Below are 14679 nucleotides of genomic sequence, written 5' to 3' on the forward strand. Positions count from 1 at the left end.
CAGACCAGGAGAGACCACTTTTAAAAACAGCAACAGAAAAACAGTCTAAACATTAAAATAATTCAAATATACATAATAGTATGTATATTGGATGTGATCTCATTCATTGACCTTTAACTTTTAAAAACATTTCTGTTTTAACACTTAAAACATCCACCTTCAGGAGAAAAGTAAAAGCCTTTCTCTCTCTTAAATACTATTTTGCTTGTTTGTTTGTTTATTTTAAATAGTATATCCCAAATTGTAGTGGAAAAGATTATGGAACTTCTGTGCACCATAATCCCCTTAAAAAGATTCTGACTTCATGCAATGACAGAGTCCCTTAATCTGTTACATCAATCTGTGATGAGCTGGTGCAATCCCTTGGCTCCTTCCTCATTTGATGCAGGCAAGGTTACTAGATTATTTTCTGCTTCCTCTCTCATGGATTTTGCTGCATTGCATAGGATAGAGTATACTAGTGTTCTCTTCCTCCCTTATCAGAAGAGCTTTCTAACCAGGAAGAGGTTGTCCCTGTGTCTTTCCTTGTCACTGTTGTTATATTTCCCTTTCTTCACTGGAGTAGCAACAGTAATGAACAGGTTATACAATTTAATGATTTTAATAAAATAGATTTGTATGAATCTAATTTTTTGTGATTTGCCTATGTCAATACCAAATCACTCTCCAAATATGTTGTATAAAGACACCCCACACTGTGTGCAACCACCTTTGTATCAACAGCTCTTCTGTCTTATGGAAAAGACACTTTGCTTTTCCAGTGAAGGAGTTCAGCGAGGTGACTTGTAATTATTGTCTCCTCATCTTCTGGAACTTAATCAGTATGTTAAGAATAATCTGTGTAAGATGCCAAGAAACTATTTTCACAACTGATCTGTGATCTCAAGACCGTACCTGTCTCACCCAGAAAGCACGATCAAAACAATGTTACAAAGAGGCTTTTCTCCCTGAGAAGTGGTCTCTCTGGGTTATGATTAGAGGATATTGTTCAGACAATTTTGAGCCACTTATGTTGGGTAGTACCCATTAAGTCTGTAGCTAGATTGTGGCAGATTCTGCTGCTGCTCTGAATACCAATTTCACAACCTGTGCAGGGTAGAATAATGATTCATTGCTTAAAGAGCTGCTAAATTAGTTTACTTTACCAAAACCTCAATTTAAAACTTTTTCTTTTTTTCCCAAAATCTTTTCCCCAAGACCTACAAGGCCAAATAATAATATTTTTTTTTGTAAGATATCAATGTACCATGTAAGCTAGAGATATTTCTGACACATAATATTTGTATCTAACTTCAGTGACTTATTTGAATGAATCAGAAATGCTTATAATAACTCAAATGTTATAAAAATAAATTAAAAACCCACACTAAGTAACGTCCTTAATTTCACATATGACAGAAGTGGTCTTCAGATTCAGTAAATACCACTTTGCTTTATATCACAATAGTTAACTAGTAAGCTAGTACGGAGTTATGCTTACGTACAGTTCTAGCAGAGTCACCTCACCATTTTCTTGAAATGCAATTTGAACGCAGCAGCTCTGGAGAGACGTGTTTTCGATGGGATGCCATCTCCAAGGCCAGAGAACAGTCTCGTACCTGTATAACCATATGCTGATAGGGCAATGCTCCGGAGGATTTAGTTAATAGCTTTCATATCATGCTGTAGGCCAGTACAGAACTGGGTTCAATTTGTTTTCGAGAAAATAAATGAAGCCCTCTCTCTGTAGGGATAATGCCTATCTGAGTGAAATTACAGGCATTTAAAGTAGGACTTCCTATTTGTTCTTGCCTCGTACTTCTTTGTCTTGGAATTATTCTAAGCAAAAATCCATCTGTCTCTTTCTGTCCTTTTATACTGTGTTCATGGTTATTTTATTAAAGTACTTTGACTGCTGCAACATGCAAATGACATTAGATATTCCTGTTTTCCTTTTTTTTTTTGGTAGCCACATCTAATGATTTATGGCAACTGTCAGTCTTATTTGCAATATCGACTGCTAAGTTAAGAGGTGGCTATCTTTCTGTGGTTTTGTATCCACAAAGTGAGAGTTAGTTGACTGTTAATCAGTAGTAATCCCACAAGCAGAGCGAAAAAAGATCGAAGCATGACTAGAAGTAAAAATAAAGGATTATTGAAACCAGTTTTTCTTGGAGGGTTCACACGATAGCACAATTATGGTTTTGGTGAGGCTAAAACTTGCAGCAAGGAGTATATGGCCTGGCAGGTTTGCTCAAAATTCCAGCAAATTTAAGAGCCTACTAACAGGACCACAAACACCTTTCCGTGCATTTAATGTCGATGCAGGGGGTGTACTGGAGGATAACCCTCAGTGGTAACAAGAGGGGGGTGAATGTTGCAGTAGCCTGCAGAGGTCAGTAGCTCTTGAGAAACTTGTGTAGCAGGGCTGCCTCCCATGACCAGCAGTGTCAAAGTTGTGCTCATCGTGCCAATAGGCGATAATCTTAGATCATACCAATCTATAAGGCATATGGGTAGTCTGAACTGGTCCTTGAGAGGCCTTATCAAGAAAAAAGTTGAATCTCCCAGGAAGCACTTAGAAACCTGTCCTAAAATTCTTCTCTTTAACTGAGATACGCAGCAGATACTAAGAGGCTTCAGGACTTCCAAAAATGAAGGTCTGTGGCTTTTGGGTCACGATGCCGAAACCCTCGCATTGCTCTCCAACACCACCTGTTAGAGTAGGCAGCTGTGAGCCAGTGCAGGGTGGAGATTCTTTGCTATTTGGCCTTGCAGGAAAACAGCTGCATTGAGAGAAATTCTGTTTCTAAAAAGACAGAGCTTTTAGGGAAGTTTTGAGAACCACTACTCTTCAAAGATTAGCACTGTTTAAACACCTTTCCAGTATTTTGAAACTTCCAAAAGCAATGCTCAACAAGTTGGCTTTTCAAAAATATCTAATTCCACTGCAGCCACGTGCTATTCTCTCTCCTTTGAAATGAGAGTGAAAATCTGGGATCCTGTGTCCTGTATATAGGCACTGAGGTATTCTGGCTCTTTAGGCAAACAGCCCGGAGTTTCATGTATAGTTTTAGGCAATGGACTTTGGCAATTTGAGAATGTTGGAGCAAACAACAAATGCATCAAACTTAAATACAAAGCACTGCACAGCTAAACAAACAAAATCTAGCCATAATGTCAAGACAGATTCCAATTTTATTAACTAAAAATTAAGTTTAGTTTCTTTTAAACATCATGAAAAAAGGTTATATGAAATCCACTGAGGTTCAAACTTGAAAAGCAAATGATGAAACCAATGCCCCTTAGCCTCCCCCCACACTGAAGTTCAGAACATGCCAATATTAAATTATGCATTTAAACTAGTACCACCCCACAAGTATCTATCAGAGCTACCAATCGTTAAAGAAAGCTTCACAACAATTAGATACCAGGAAATTGAACAATTTAAAATTGTTGCTGGTCAATATCATGACCATACCTCTAAATATGGATGTTAAATTATGTGTGTTTTAAGAGTTGTACAAATTAAAAAATCACACCCCGGTAATGATAGTTGATTCACAACCTTTTTAAGTTGCCCTCAGGTACAGAAACTTAATATAACTAATGGCCTTTAAAAATCTAAGTTTCTGCCTTAGTAGCTACTGTGTAAGTCCAGTGCAATGTTAACCCCCTGCAGCCCCTCTAGTTGCATTTAGAAACTCCTCTAGCAATTCAGGGAAAGCGGCTGTTTTTCACCTGGGTCTTGTCTGAGTCTCTAATCTATGGTGTTGCATGTCCTGGGCAGGCAAGCGTGGGCGACGCAGCAGTGCAGGATCGCTAGACAGCAATATGGAAGTAAGTAGGAAGTTACTGATGTCTAGCTGGATGTGATGATGTGCATTTCAAACCTTTCTTTTATATACATATTTTTTTGCTCTTTTTTCTTCTAACATATAACCTGCCTGCCTCAAATAAAATGCATGCCTAGGCTACTCACTTTGTATTCTTCCAGCTTAAAAAGCACTGACAGCTTGTTTTAGACCAATGCCATTTTTGGTTTGAGCTAACCTTGTTCCCTTTGTTCCTGCAAGCATGGTTAAATGAATATGACGTGTCCTTTTGCCACCATTTCAGTCTGGTCCCAGCTTAAAAGCCCACTTGCTCTTTGTTACAAAGTACACTGTTCTTGCTGTTTGATATTTAGCTAAAATTATTGACGTTCATGCTCAACCATTCCCATTGCTTATTTTCGAGTTAAATTGCTAAGTGTATGCAGTCATGACACCATGGAATTGCACAGATAGGGCATGGGAGGAAAAAAATAATGAGACAGGTGAATTCAATGTGGATTTCATGAGATTTCATTCATCTTCAAACCATTTATATATATTGTTCATGTCTCTGAATTCAGCTTGCAGATTTTTTTTTCCTTTTCTTTCTTTTTTTTTTTTTTTTCGTTTGCTTTAGGTAGATTGCAGTTTAAATCTAGAACACTTTGCATAATAACTGTTGTGTCCCGTAGCTCTTGACAAAATATAAACCCCAAACTTCCAGAAACTAAATAGACTATTCCAGGCTAAATAATAAAAAACATTGGACCACAGGTCAGAAAAACACAATCACATAGAAATGTTAGCGACAAAAGTGGTTTGGTTCTATTTAACACATACTTTAGAGGCAGGCTTGAGAAGCAGCACTGTGGTATACAGTAGTAACAAACTACTATAAAAAATTAAATACTGTTTTGAAATCTGAATTGTAACTGTAATACTTGCTGCTGTTTATTTAACTATTTAGGTTGAATTTAGCATAGTTTTTTTTGTTTGTTTTTTTAAAACAAAAAAAAGTATGTTTTCTTTTTTTTTTTTAAGTATTTTAAAATGTAATTTTCATTTAAAAACACACTCCTTAGTATAACGTCATGTTGCTTTTCCATGACATTTTTGTTATTTAAAGCAATAGGTTTCAATATTAAAGTATTAATGCTTATAAACATCCCAAGAAGGGCACGAATACCTTATTGGCAACTTAGAGAAGGTGGAAGTAAAATTTTCCTAGAACTCTTAACATAGTCCACCCATGTGAGCACTGAAGGAGGAGTTTGTGGGTCAGTGTGAACTTTTTATTTTAAACATTTTAAGATTTTTTTAATTTTTATTTCTATTAATTTCTTTTTAGGGGTCCATCATTAGCAGTCCTCACATGCGCCGAAGAGCTACATCAACCCGAGAGTGTCCATCTCGCCCTCACCAGACTATGCCTAACTCCTCCTCACTCCTAGGTTCCTTATTTGGTAGTAAAAGGGGAAAGCCTCCTTCCCAAGGTCATCCACCATCTGGCTCATCACAGCAACCTCCGCACCCTCCAGTAATCCCACATCAGCAGCACTCACAGCATCCTTCCGCCATGCATCATGTAGGGCCAGCTGAGGGACAGACGCAGGCACAAGTGCACTCTCACCATTCGCAGTACTGTCATATGCAGCAGAACCCACCACCTTACCACCACCACCACCACTATCACCCTCCCCAGCACATCCAGCACCCACACCAGTATCACCAACATGTGCCACATTCCCAGCATGCGGCACACTCCCAGCATACTCCTTACATGCAGCACCCCCATGCACAGCATACCCACTCTCCTCATCCTCCGCTGCCCCCTCCGCACCCAGGGCACTCTTCTCATCCCCAACACACTCAGCATCACCATGGACCTCCACCACCTCCGTCCACTTCAGCCAGCACTAAGCCCAAACACAGTGGCATCAGCACAATAGTCTAGAACATATTGACCCTCCTAATAACTATAGTTTTAAACACAGTTACAAAGGCACTTACAGGAAGCAACAAATAATATTGTCATTTTTTACCTAGACAAACAATTTAATTATGTGAGCTTAAAGGCTTGCTGATACTAAGTAAAATAATTCAAGTTAGTGCAATCAGTACTGGTTTTACTTACTACTCAATAGACGCTTACCATCCAGTTAGTTCTTATTTTCAAACTGCCTTGAAAACATGCTGCTTGCTGAATATGAGTAAAGCTACCTTTTACACCAAATCCCTTGACAATTTTACGTGCATACTAAAATCTTAGTCTATGAAAAAAGGAAAAAAGTGATACAGAACCAAGTGTTGCATTCTTGCTCTTTTATTGTCAATGGGCAAAAAATAAGTAGACCTGATATGGTTGATGAAAGTACGTAAGTAAACTTTATATAATATAAATATATACATACAAATATATATATACTGTATAGTTAACATTTGTGCTTGGAAAGAAATTTTTTCAGTCCACAAAACTAGCAATATAGACTTTACAAGGAATTCCACTTACTTGATAGGACAGTATAATAGATGAATAGCGTATGAAAGAGTAGACCAAAAACACTAAATGTTAGAAACAAATTTCAGACATTTCAGTATTTTCATTAGAAGTCCTCAGGACTTGCTAAGATTTCTAAGCAATCATTACTAAATGTGCCAAGTAACATAGCATTTAAATGTTGTAGTCAAATACTGCTTTGTATAAATCCTTATTTTATTAACATGATAATATCATACGTAATCAGTATTATAACTGCTCTGCTATTTCAGGTAAGCAAACTCGTTAAGATGCAGTAATTATACCATAGCAATGTAGGATGACCATGACCATGTACATGGTCATCCTCAAGCATTGGTCACACAAATTCTTAGACACTTTAAAGGCTGTGATAACTGTGAATTTACATGATCCACATTTCTTTTGTATGCATATGATTTAATGAACACACATGAAGAGTTACAACAGGTGCATGTATACACTGCAAAAACATTCATCTCAAACATGAAAATTGCAAACTTCCATCCTTCTCAGCTACCTTGCTTCCTGTCTACCATAATTCGTTATTTTTAATCCCCCAATTAAGCTGAATTCTAGTGTGAGAGTGTTTCCAGGTGGAAGCACTCTGAAATTTGAAGGTTTGTTTTAGAATTTAGTATAGGGTTTTTATATATATACATATATATATATATATACACATGTAAATATATGTGTGTGTATATATATATATAAAATCTGTAATTCCATGTAGCCATGCACTAGCAACAAAGTGGCTTCACCATTTTTACTCATCACATTTGTTAGTTTGAAAGTACCCAGCACTCAGCAGGCTGAGTTTATGCTCAAACCCTCACTTTCATAGTCCAGTTAGTTGCGAGACATCACATAAAAACAGGCTGTGCTGTTGTTGCTTATGTGTTGTAATCAAACCATTTGCAAATTTATAAAACTTTTATCCCTAAATCCTGTACAAAGTTATACATGGCACCTACTTTGTAGTTTCAGCATTTTGAGCCACTGCAAGGACTTTACACCTAAACAGTAGAGACAAAGGAATTGCAACTGCAAAACTGTACCAGCCTAAAAGCAAACCTTGAAGAGGACGAGCAAAAAGTTCCAGTATGAGATGGGTAAAAGTAATAATAATCAGTCAATTTTATATTTAATAATATTTTTCAGGAGTAATGAGGAAATCACATTGAAATTGAAAGAAATTGAAATGCAAGTAAAAGAGTAACTTTTCATTTTGTCTTGCTCATGGAATCTCTAATATTTGGGGTGTTTGTAATTTTTTTCCCCTTTCATACCATTGATATCACAATACCAGCAAAACTGCAAACTGAGCACTTTGTTAACCTCCACAGAGAGCAAATACAGCAATCTAGAGTTTAGCCTTCTGTTTAAAGCTGTCCACGTTTGTTTCCCACATGTGCAATATGTTTTCCTGTTCTGTCTTTCTTTAAATTATCTTCATGAAAAAAACAAGTGATTACATTATTATTTTTAAGTATCACTCACACTATGCTAAATTCTGCGGCTTACCTTAAGAGGGCTCATACAGGTCCCCTGAGGCTCTGTTCCTTGCAGTTTAAAAAAATATATACTGTTCTTAGAAGGGAAAGTAGAACTGTCTGCATGTCATCAAATGTTATTAGTGTGAGGCTACACTCTACATATTGTATATTTGCAAAATATATCAGTGTTACTGTTGATATTAGTTGAAGTAAAGTGATAACATATTTCAATATGTAGACTTTTCTTCATACATCTGTACCAATAGTAGAGTCTAATTGTAATTTATAGGTTGTTCCAGAAAAGATAAAAGAGTCATTCAGGTACAAGCATCTTTCAGAAACTGCATCATTTAATTGAAATGGAGGTAAGAATGGTCCTCTTCACTGAGTGACGGTCTGTACTTGTTTCAGATGCAGAGTTTTAATGTAAGTAAAATTGCCTGTGTACTGTATAAATGCAGAATATGCAGTAGCAGTTGAAGGGAAAATCTGACTCTAGCTGGGTTGCTTAGTTAGCAATGAAGACCTTAAATGTCCCAGATCTGCATTTGCTTTGTTTCAAAACCCCTTTCATTCATTTAAATTAGTTGCATATAAATATTCTATACTTATACTGTAAGCCACATTTTAATGCTTGGCCACGGTTTTTCCACATGCAATTAATTAAACGTTCAGAAGTTGTTACAAATGTGCATGCGAAAAAACATTTGCACATAATTTCATGTACACCTGGGGAAAGAGTATGCCTACCTTATAGGTGCTTTAAGTTACATGTGTAAGATCACAGACCATTTTGAGAATAGTTTAAAAAAAAAAAATGGTCATATAAGAGCACAGTAACTGTAAACGCGATTTCAATATAGTGATGAGAAACTGCACTTTTTTTTTTTTAAATTGTGTTTTTACGTACTTAAAACAAACAAATGTGTCTTGGTGTTAGAATAAGTCTTAAGAACTTTGCTGCTTATCTAGGGTTGTAGTATAACCTCTCTGATTCCATCCTTGGTTAACAATTGCTTAGAACAGTGTGGATCGTGCCTAGAATAGGAAAATGATAATACTTTAACACTGTGTGGTTAAGAAAAATTATTTATTTTTTTAGCCTGCAGGCAGGAGTAGAATTAAGAGGGTTTTTTCTCAAGTGCCATTGCCAATTAATACTGGTACAGAACTGCTTGGAGTGACCATGGTTCTCTTTTCCCATAAAAAAAATGTGGCAAAATAGTAATGCTGATTTGAAAAAATGAAAGGGAAGCCTAAAGAATGAAGGTGTGGCAACTAAAATCTTTTCTGGGACAACAATGAAATATATATTTGGGGTTTTTATTTTTTTAAGTTAAGAATGAAATGTACAACAATGTAAAAACAAAACAAAAAAAAAACAGTTCATCCTAATATAATGTACGTCTTGTATCGCTAAAAAAAAAAGTCTATCATACAGTGTAGAATGATTTTCCCATCATGTACTGCATGCAGCAGAAGCCTCTTGTTTCTTGATAAAATGAGCTGAAAGACAGTCAGCAGATATTTAAACAATGAATCTCTAGATGTTGACTTGCTGTTCCATATGAAGCTGTGTGTTTTCTGCAGTTGAGCATGCATTTTGCTGTTCCGTTGTAAAATATCATCGCACTTCTTGCCTGCGAAATGGATTATTGTGTATATATTTAAAAGAAAAGTGAAACCAATAACAAGATTAAATTTGGAAAACAGAAAAGGGGGTGGTGAAATGGGACCAAGTAGGGGGAGTAGATAATTCTCTAAATTGTACATAGTGTGTAAATTAGTATTACTTTAAGTCTGCAGTCACTTGGAGGTTGCCTACAGTACCTATCTCCTGCTAGGAACTTACATCAGCTTTGAGTTGTATTAAACTGTTAGAATTAGGTCTTGAATGCAGACTGTTACAGACTTCAAAAAACATTACACTTACAAGAAGCTTCTGTTCTGGGGAGGCTCGAGACCCCTTTTGTAACTATGGGGAAGAAAGGAGTGCTTTCATTTTAATATGCATTCTGTTTGTAAGTAGTAACAGACCCTATTGATGTAAAACTATAACTGTGATCATGTGGAGAAATCAAATAAATCATTTAAAACTATTTGTTTCTCATTTTGTGTAATCCAAGAATTTCAGCTCTTCCGACTTGAAGGAAATTCCTTCTGGAGTCAATCGGAATTTCTGCTACTCACTTCAAAAGGGCCAATGTTTCAGTCTTCATCTCAAATTAAAGATAAGTTGATGGAAATAATGGTTAGTACTGTGGAGAGTGTGACCACTTCTCAATAGGTTTTGATTTCTTTTGGTGACGCTGTAAATGTATTTAGATCCAAAGAACAATAAGGGGTAATAAATACAACACCTAGATCTGCAGACAATGAGAGAGAACACAGAAGTGGTTCTTGGGAATTTGGTAATATTTAGTAATATTTACCAAAACACTTTAACATTGAAAAACATTAACCGGATTTTGAATCTCTTTAAATATGAGCTGTCCAGCATGTTAAACTGATCCAATTATTCTTTTGGCTATCACATTTCCATAGGAGTTCATGTTAAGATGATTGTCTTCCCCTGACTCTTAAGTGTTTCAAGTTTGTCCTTCCCAGGAATACAGTCTTTCATTCCGTAATTGTAACCTACATTCTTTGGATTGAACTTTGAGAGTATTCATCGCGCCCATTGGCAGGGAACATCATACTTCAGTAAGTGATGTAACTGGTTAAGTGTTAGCCAGTTGTACCCATACTTGTATTTGTTTGCTGTGTCTTAATTTACACCACTACAGAGGCATATTTGCCTCACGTGGCCTTCACAGTATTTGATGTTACACTTATGCAATTACTTTAGGTAATAACCTGTGACATTTTCAATTGTTTTTATACTACTTTTGTTGATTTCCTAGATTTCAAGTGGATTACAGTGTGTCTAAAGTCTCAGTTAAAATTAATGGTTAGCTGTCAATTTAAACTAAGTATTATGTTTGCTTATTTTTTCTCTGAATTTTAGGAGATTCTTGAATTGTTTTGAGGGAATAGTCAACTATGACCTATATCTGAATGGCTGTTATTTCAGAGTGTACATCTTGATCAATGATTTTTTTTTTGATAGGTAAGTGCCCATTTATCACTAGATACTACCAACATGTCATCTCCTTGAGCTGTGTGACACTCTGGAGGATAGCTGATGCTATCATACAAGCATTCTGTTACTGGAAATAGAAAAAATTGCAGTGCTGTTCTTTAATGGTCCTTCTATCCCTGTTTTAGAAACTGATTTTAAGAATTTTAAGACATCTGTCTTTGGAGAAGCCAAATACTCTGTCTTCTTTAATCTCTAAAAGCCTCTAAATATTGCTATTATAAATAATCTGTCTTTATTTCCTGATCTGTCTTAAAAGTAGGATGTAAATAATGTCTCTAAATAATGTCTACCTAAACTAAGACAAGAGTGAAAGCATTTACAATCTGGCACTATTGAAGAAAATGTAAAACAGCTAAAGAAACCTCTGCATAAATTGTCATTTGTGGGATAGATGGGCACCAGTTGGAGTAATGCTAGGTAACTTATGAAGAGAAGAATTAATGGAGGTTAAGCATGTGATAGTCTAATGCTCGGTGATTTTTTTCTTAATTTTAATATTTTTGTTTGTGATGCTCGTCTTAAATCTTGATGGAATTGCCTTCCTCGAATCTCTGATAAAACTTGTATATACATACCTAGTAAAAAGCGCCTATATTGGCTTCTTACCGAAGATGGCCAATGTAACCCTAAGATAAGGAAAAGACACAGGTTTTTTGTCATGACTTGTAATTGGGAAACACAAGTCAGAAGTCTAATGTTTGAAAACTTTTCCTAAAAATTGTTCCATATTTGTCCATTGTCTTTGTATGCATTTGTCAATAATACATTAATTACATAAATGAATTTTCATGCAATAAGAAGCTACTTCAAGCTCTTCTAGATAGCATCTTTTTAGCAGGGGGTAACTTTCAGATATTTTATGTGTTATTTTAGTTCAAAGAAAGAAATCCAATATTGAAATGACAAGAAAATGAACTACAGATCTCTATATGTTTTAACGCGAAGATTTATGCTTTATCTGCGTCTCTTCAGGTTTTTGTTGACTTTACAATCTGATGAATCGTGAATTCTAACTTCTTTTTTTCCAGTTTGCCTCGATGGTTGTTTTTTTTATTCATAAAGTTCATAAAAACAGGTGTAGTAACATTTTAGCATATATTTATTTGGAATATGTTAAACAGTTGCTTAATGTCGAATTCATCAACTATGCACATGTGAGATTTGGGAGCTGCCTGTTTATGTTATGTTATGTTATGTTAACTGTTTATGTTATTTCAATTAATTTAATGTAAGTATGTCCTGAATATCTTCGTTAGTTGTAATTGGCACTGTTGCTTATCCTTCAACATTTTAGGCTGAGCTTAAAACACTTTAAGCCAACTTAATGTCTTTTCCACAGTTATTTAAACGACTGTCAGAATTATGATGCTGCTAGAATTGTGTGATAAATTATGCTTAAGCATGGGGATGTACTGACAAACGTATTTGTATAAGACAAACACTGTTCTTACCGTAACATGCAACAATATATCTGTACTGGTGTTATAGCTGTATTATATACACCTTTTCCAAAAGGAAGCATATTGGATTTTTAGATTGTTTACTAGCTTCTTAGTGATTTTAGCCACCATACTTTGTTGATATAAAATTTGATAGAAACATCTAAAATCCCAAATGATGAAATAACGATTTATTTTAGATATATTTTAGTAGACTTAATTTTTGTTTCCTTCAAGAATTACAGTCAAATCCTGAATTACTTTGTAAAACTAAGTCAACTGCAGGATGAGACTGATTGTGAATGTTAGGTAATGCTTAAATTAAGATCTTTGCCTGAAGTAGCATGCTAAATCTAATTTAAATGAAAGTTGTGTAGGTGAAGCTGACTTGAAATCATCACTCTTCCAAATGCTTAGATTTGTTATTTTTGCCATATGTATAAATGCGTGCTTTTAGGATAAAATGTTATGAAAAAAAGATCCCCTTTGTTTAGCATTTTGTAATAACTGAGATGTGAAATTAGCATCATGGTTCACAAGACACAGCCAGCTCAAATAAATCACACAAGCATACAATTTATCAGGTGCGTTGTAAAATGGCAAACACAACTTCAGTGTTCATTTATTTCTTCACATTTAAACTCAGCAATTTAAACAGATATGTATAATGAGCAGAGAAAAAATTAATCCACCTTTAATAAGATGAATAGAGTAAATTCATTCTAACTAATGAAATGTTATGCATGCATAGTGAAAAATGCTTTGTCTCTACAACTTCTCATTTTTGCTACAAAATAATGCCTTAATGTGCTTGACAAAGAAATGTGATTTCTTTTTTCATTTTTCTTTTTTATTTTCTTGTCTAGGGGAATAAAAAGTGCAAGGACTATGCAAGTGTTCTGGGTTATTCAGCAACGGTATCACAATAAGCCAAAGCTTGAAATTAATTAATTTCCTAACTACCATAATGAAATTGTTTTTAATGAGGAAGCAATCTGACTTTCAGACATTCGGATCCAGCTGTACTGAAAATGTGCAGCCTTTCCTATGCGCGTGATCACTGCGCAGGAGCACATCATTTCCCAAAGCTGTCCAAACCAGTGGTCCCCCTCCCTCACGAGGTCCCCATGCGCCACGTGCTGAGCTCTAGGTCAGGCAAGGGAACAGGAGAGAGAGCATGGTGGCATTTGTGACTGTACGGAAGGAAATACTGTGCTGGGGTGAGTGAGAAGAGAAGCAAGGGAGCATGACTAACGCTGGATACATGACCTTGACAGGACTGTGCTTACGCAGGGGGGTACAATTCCTATGAGCACCTTCCTCCTCCATAAGCTCACCATATGCTCTTGATTGATCATTAACTTCATGTTATTGGCTGATACTCCTTTATATCCCTCTTCTCTGACAACACAGAAGAAAAGTTTGTAAAACACTTTAATTTAACATTTTCATCCTGTATGTTGGTTTTTCATCTTTTTGGTAACACTGTCTCTGCCTCTAGCTCAGACCTTAATGTGCCAAAAAATGGCACAATAGCCATAGTTTGAGATGCTTCTATTGTGCTGCAGAACTCATTTGATAAATCTTAGAGTGGTGACTCCACAGCGTAGCCCAGTGGAAAGTTTGTACTGAGTATTCAAAGTTGGACAGCAAAGACAATTTTGTAACTCTTCATTATTTGAAGCAAAGTACTTTAGAAAATAAAATTCTTAGATGAGATAATTTAATGCCTCATTTTAACCTAAAATGACAGAGCTAGTCGGTGATTTGCTTGTAAGTGCCAGTGTAACTTGTGAGGAATCCCTTTCATTAATGATATGTATCTATTTCTTTTTTCAGGTACTTCTTATGATAGCCACAGTACAGTAATTCTGGATGCATGCTAACCTGGACAAACGTATTATGCAGTGACAGTGTTAACATCTGTATTTCATTACTTGCATTACTTCCACAGCATGTGACTGGGAACCAAAGTGGAAATACTGGTTTCTGCTCTCACCTTTCCCAAGATTTAATTTGTAAGCCAACTTTCTTTAAAATATTCAGAGACAGGAGAGATGATGCAATGAGTACGTCATCACATGCCCACCCCAAAAGGAAGACAATTATGAATTTCAAGTGCAAAAACTTTCCTACTGTCTGGCTGAAAAGGAGAAAACAACAATTTTATAAAGAGAGGAGTGGCTACTAAGAGAGTTGTATCTATTTTCCTGGCAGGACTGCAAAGATTGACAAATATTTTTGTAAAGCAATTTAGACCTACAGTGGCACTTTTTCAGTAAGTAAATTATCC

At 35.8% G+C, this 14679-nt stretch overlaps 1 protein-coding gene across 2 annotated transcripts in view; it reads left to right on the forward strand.

Moving 5' to 3' along the window:
* The window catches only part of IQSEC1 (IQ motif and Sec7 domain ArfGEF 1), a 71264-nt gene extending 61360 nt beyond the window's left edge, over nucleotides 1-9904 (forward strand). Inside the window, exons 13-14 of one of the 2 annotated variants that reach the window (XM_084292993.1) lie at nucleotides 3770-3819; nucleotides 5143-9904. In XM_084292993.1, the coding sequence (XP_084149119.1) occupies nucleotides 3770-3819; nucleotides 5143-5748 (656 nt within the window). In that variant the 3' untranslated portion in view covers nucleotides 5749-9904. The remainder of the gene's footprint in view (nucleotides 1-3769; nucleotides 3820-5142) is intronic. The other variant, XM_084292994.1, reaches the window with a different exon arrangement.
* Nucleotides 9905-14679: the final 4775 nt, after the last annotated feature.

The sequence above is a fragment of the Netta rufina genome (assembly GCF_964035555.1).
Source record: "Netta rufina genome assembly, chromosome: 10".
Taxonomy (NCBI): Eukaryota; Metazoa; Chordata; class Aves; order Anseriformes; family Anatidae; genus Netta; species Netta rufina.